The sequence below is a fragment of the Prunus dulcis genome, chromosome 6, assembly GCF_902201215.1.
Source record: "Prunus dulcis chromosome 6, ALMONDv2, whole genome shotgun sequence".
Taxonomy (NCBI): Eukaryota; Viridiplantae; Streptophyta; class Magnoliopsida; order Rosales; family Rosaceae; genus Prunus; species Prunus dulcis.
Window position 1 is genome coordinate 22,473,335 of NC_047655.1, and position 4,444 is coordinate 22,477,778.

The 4,444-nt window shown below is 39.4% G+C and overlaps 1 protein-coding gene across 1 annotated transcript; it reads right to left on the reverse strand.

Moving 5' to 3' along the window:
• Positions 1-861: 861 nt before the first annotated feature.
• On the reverse strand, positions 862-4,181 carry LOC117632084 (BTB/POZ domain-containing protein At5g03250). The gene is made up of 4 exons (XM_034365473.1): positions 3,816-4,181; positions 3,354-3,423; positions 1,806-3,035; positions 862-1,544 (listed from the first exon to the last, which is right to left on the reverse strand). Exons 1-4 carry the CDS (start codon positions 3,872-3,874, stop codon positions 1,020-1,022), a joined length of 1,884 nt encoding a protein of 627 aa, XP_034221364.1. The 5' UTR covers positions 3,875-4,181; the 3' UTR covers positions 862-1,019.
• Between the last annotated feature and the right edge of the window lie 263 nt (positions 4,182-4,444).

The window sequence follows — 4,444 nt, forward strand, 5'->3', positions numbered from 1 at the left end:
ATGACACCAATTCTTGACTAAAGCGTCATAAGATTCGATGTCTAAAGGTGTGGCAAAGTATATAGGTGCAAATCGTGTCATGCTGTGGGACATGCCATGTGTGCCGAGTTGTCTTGACACGGTATGTGTGATTTATTATGTTCCTATATGCCGAACTCAATTTTCGCGGCAAAAATATCAATTAGCTATTGGTTTAGTAATTGTTAGGATTAACCTAAAAGAATCAAGCCTGGAATCCACTAGATATAAGAAAACCTCTTGTTTATTGAATTCAGAATGATAACATAATACCCTAGTCACGAACTATAATTTGTTTAAATACTCCTAGAAACCCTAGGAAACAAAAAGGGAATTAAAAGAGAAATTAACAAAAGTTTCTAAAAATTGCAAAATATTAAAAGGCTCGTTTGGGCCGCTGAATGATCTCGAATGCCCGAAAAAGCTTATCATTATGGCAAAACGATGAATTTTACTCGTAGTGCCATTCCCTTCGAAACGGTGGATCATGATCCCAAATCGGAGCTGGGGGCCCATACTTGCAACTTGCCAATTTTGCATTTGTGGGCGTGACATTCCAACTCTTCTTCTATTGCCTCAGCCATTTGTTCTACATCAGTTATCTTCTCAACATTAAAAGACATCCCAATTCGAATGTCCCCTCCTAGATTATTACCAAAAAACAAAAAAACAAAAAAACCTACCACAACAAAAGTGTATACTGCAAATGAAAAGGACAACTCAGTCCCACCCTTTCCAGTGTTCTGAGTTTACTTTTAATATTTAGGGACAGTTTCTGTTGATTCTTTGAGAACAAACACTTTTATCATCACTGGCATTTTGAGTTAAGGTGGGAATAAGAGCTCAAGGTGTAAATAAATTGAATTAAAGCCTATCTTCTAGACAATACATCACTTAATCCAGTTGACACACATGCAAAAGAATTAGAAACTGTGAATCCAAGAATTAATTTAACCTAAATACAAAGATTTTGAGGCTTTGAAGTTGAATGAGCCACTTCACTAGCTGTTCTCATGATTTTGTTGCCCATTGCAACATGGTGCTGGTGCTGGTGCCATCCTATCAGAGGGCTTTGATTCTTTTGGACTACAAGGCTCCCATTTTTTTCTAAAACCTAGCCTTTTGGGAAGGATGCTCCAACTTCTCTTGGTCTTCACCAGCTTCTGCAGCTCCATTTTCATGTTTGAACACTCCTTTTGAAGCTCTAAAACACGTTCCCTCATGTCATGATGATCAACACCTACGGCCCGGTCATGGGCAGGTTCCACTTGACCAGAGACATCATTTTTGGTAGGGAGGCCAAGGTTTGCACTGGGGTTCTGTGAGTTCTCAAGATTGTCAACAAAAAACCATCCAGAAATCGATGTACGGAGTCGAAGCTGTTCGAAGAAGAGGACTTGAACAATTACTCGAAGAGGTAACCTCTCATTCTGAGCTGCATGGGTGCTAGCTTCCAGTGAGAGCTTCTGGCAGTTCATGAGTCGACAGAGTTGCTCCCTTTCAGAATCTGTAAGCCAAGGATGTGCCTAAAGTTGTGAAATATGCAATGTTATTAGCATGCATGTTTTAGTAACACATTATTAGTAGTGTCTTAGTTTAAAATTGGGCATATTAGGACCCAAAAAATTGTAAAATTTTAGAGTGCAATGCTATTGACAGAATGCTAGTCTAAGTATCTGTCAAAGTTCAGCAACAAAGAATCCATTCACATTAAGAAAGGTTAAACTAAATATCATTATATCATGAATATAATAAGTTCATAAGCCATGCACTTAAGTTTGCTTTACCTTCAAGAAAACATCAATTGCATGATATATGCCATCATCCAGTGGCCTGGCATATTCAGGGATGACAGCAGCAAGTGCCTGAAATTTTGGTAACTTCAAATTGACATCTGGCGCTACCTCAGAAAGATATCCATCCACCAGATTGGCTACCGTAGTAATAGGTGTCAGTGGATCAGTGCCACTCATCAATTGCCCCTCCTCAATTATGCACGGGGAAGTTGATGCAAGTGAAGCCTGGTTTATTGAGATGAAATGATCAAGAATCCTCTGAATGCAGTCTATGTCATAAAGAGTCTCCACTGAATAACCCATATTTGGTATGAGAAGATCTACGAGCACAGCTTGGTCCAACTGAGCACCTACCCTTTTCTCCAAATTTTCTCTACATGATGGACTTGCATGTAAGATCATAGCAGTTCGTAGCAGCCTAAGCAGAAACTTTGAGGATGTGACTCCTTTCTGATGAGGAAGTAACCCCACAATTTCTTCAAGTAGAGCCCTCTGGTCTGCCTCAGAAATGTTAGAAATGGTTGTGCCTGAGTTTACATAATTTGTGTCGTTAAAGCTCGATTGCCTATTCATTAAGGGGAGATACTGTCTAGCATAGAATATGAGAGAAGCAGCAATACTCTCAGGCCTCATTCCTTTCGATTCAACCGCTTGAATCAATCGTTTATAGAGAGATAAGCTAAGTAAGGATGCATCTTCATACCACCAATCATCAGAGGGAGGTTGTGGCTTAGCGTCATCAGAAACTATTCCATTCCATAAGACAGTGGCTGTTGGGTTCTTCATGTCGTCATTTCCTCCTACTATAGGCCAACTGAATAACTTTGGGTCTGCACAAGCTTTCATGGCCAAGGAATCAATGCATCTTGAAGCAATGTGGAGATCTTCAGGATATCGTTGAACTTCTTCACATGTTTCGAGAGCTACTATGGAGTCTCTCCAATTGCTGAAGACTTCAGAAAGAAAAACCTCTGCTTGTGCAATGAGATTTCCTTGTTCATAATCTTCACTCATTTGGAGGTATTCTGCTGCACATCTAAGGATGACTACATTCAAAGCAGTCAGTTCTATTTTAACACCATAGCAAAATTTGGTCACAAGCTCAAATGCTTTAGCGCCCCCGGGAATGCCATGAAGTTGCAAGGAACAAGCAGATCCTTCCTCACCAGAACACTCTTCAATAAGCCTCTCTAATAGTCCACTTTTAGAAAGCAAGGGAAACTACAGCAATAACGAAAAAGGGGACAAGCAAATGAGAGCATAGCTTGAATGCCAATAAGAGTTTAATCAATAAGCAAATTAGGAAAAGTGTACATAGAGCACTCCGAAATCGAAAGCAAATATGAAATTGAAAACAATATATTCTCAGCCCGCACACACTTACACATGCAAACAATATAATCTATTTCAAGATTCAAACAAAATGCACCATGTGGAGGTTAAATTGAAAACAAAGATGCCCCTATTCTCAGAAAACACGCACACATGCATACAATACAATGTATTTCAACTGTCAAGACACATCAAACAAAAATGCACCTTGTGGAGGTGGAAAGACATTTCCCCAACTTGAATTATAACATCGCTTGGAAGCCCAGTTGTGCAAAGCCTGAAAGAAAAACACAAATCGGATCCATATAAGTAAAAGCTAAAATCTTCTAATATAACATCAAAAGATTGCAGAAAACCTCATATTCTCTTTAGCACAAACCCCTAGCTAATTTCTGTTGTCAACCTTGTAGCCTAGGCAGGACATCATGGTTATTTAAGCATTTTGTAGCAATGGGGCTAAGCTATCACTTATCAGACATATATATAAACAAAGGGCCCTGCTTTCTTGCTGCTTCTACATTACTGAAATACTAAAACCAACAGAGTAAAGACTGAGATCACATTGCTTTTAATCGATTTCATTAAGTAAGTTAACAAACACCATGTGGGCTATCTCTAGCTCATCAGTTGCATCCATTTTGTTTGTTGATCAAAGTATAAAGGCCTTACCAAGTTTGGCCTTCCCGATGAAAAGCTTCAGACTTAGCTCCCAGCTTCATGCAAGCCATCTGTTGAGGTGGTGGTCTTCTCAAATGGGCAAACTTAGAACCATGAAATTAAGTGAAGCAAGAGAGAGATGCAAATAGCATAAAGACTTGGGTGAAAATGTGAATGAGAGTGAATGTGGCGTACTTATCATTTTGGCTAATATTTTCAGAGTGCACAGAGAGAGAGACAGAGAGAGAGACAGAGACAGAGACAGAGAAGTAGCGAGTCTAAAGCAAGAAGTGAAGGGGAGAAGGAAGCGGTTCAACCGTTACAGTGGCTCCAACTGGAGTTGCGCTTTTCTTTCATGTCTTGTTGCGTTGTCCTTCATTTTCACTTGGGTTTTCGACACGTCTACCAGGGCTCAGAAAGCCCATAACATATACAAGGGAAATGTAATATTTTTCTGGCCACAATAACATTAGGTATTTCCATTTTAGAAGATGAGTTACATATATATGATAATGATATGAATGCAGGGGTGCAATTTGGATGGGGTCGACTTGACCTGACTTTTGAGCACGTATATATAGAAAAAGTATGAGTTGGGATTGGATGGAAAAATTTCCAACTCGATTTATCCATATAATCGG

Excerpts from the sequence above, each read along its gene's own strand:
- LOC117632084 (XM_034365473.1), bottom strand. The coding sequence starts at position 3,874 with ATGGCTTGCATGAAGCTGGGAGCTAAGTCTGAAGCTTTTCATCGGGAA. Across the intron at positions 3,424-3,815 it reads CATCGGGAAGGCCAAACTTG|GCTTTGCACAACTGGGCTTC; the intron begins GTAAGGCCTTTA and ends TTTTTCTTTCAG. Across the intron at positions 3,036-3,353 it reads TGTCTTTCCACCTCCACAAG|TTTCCCTTGCTTTCTAAAAG; the intron begins GTGCATTTTTGT and ends TTATTGCTGTAG.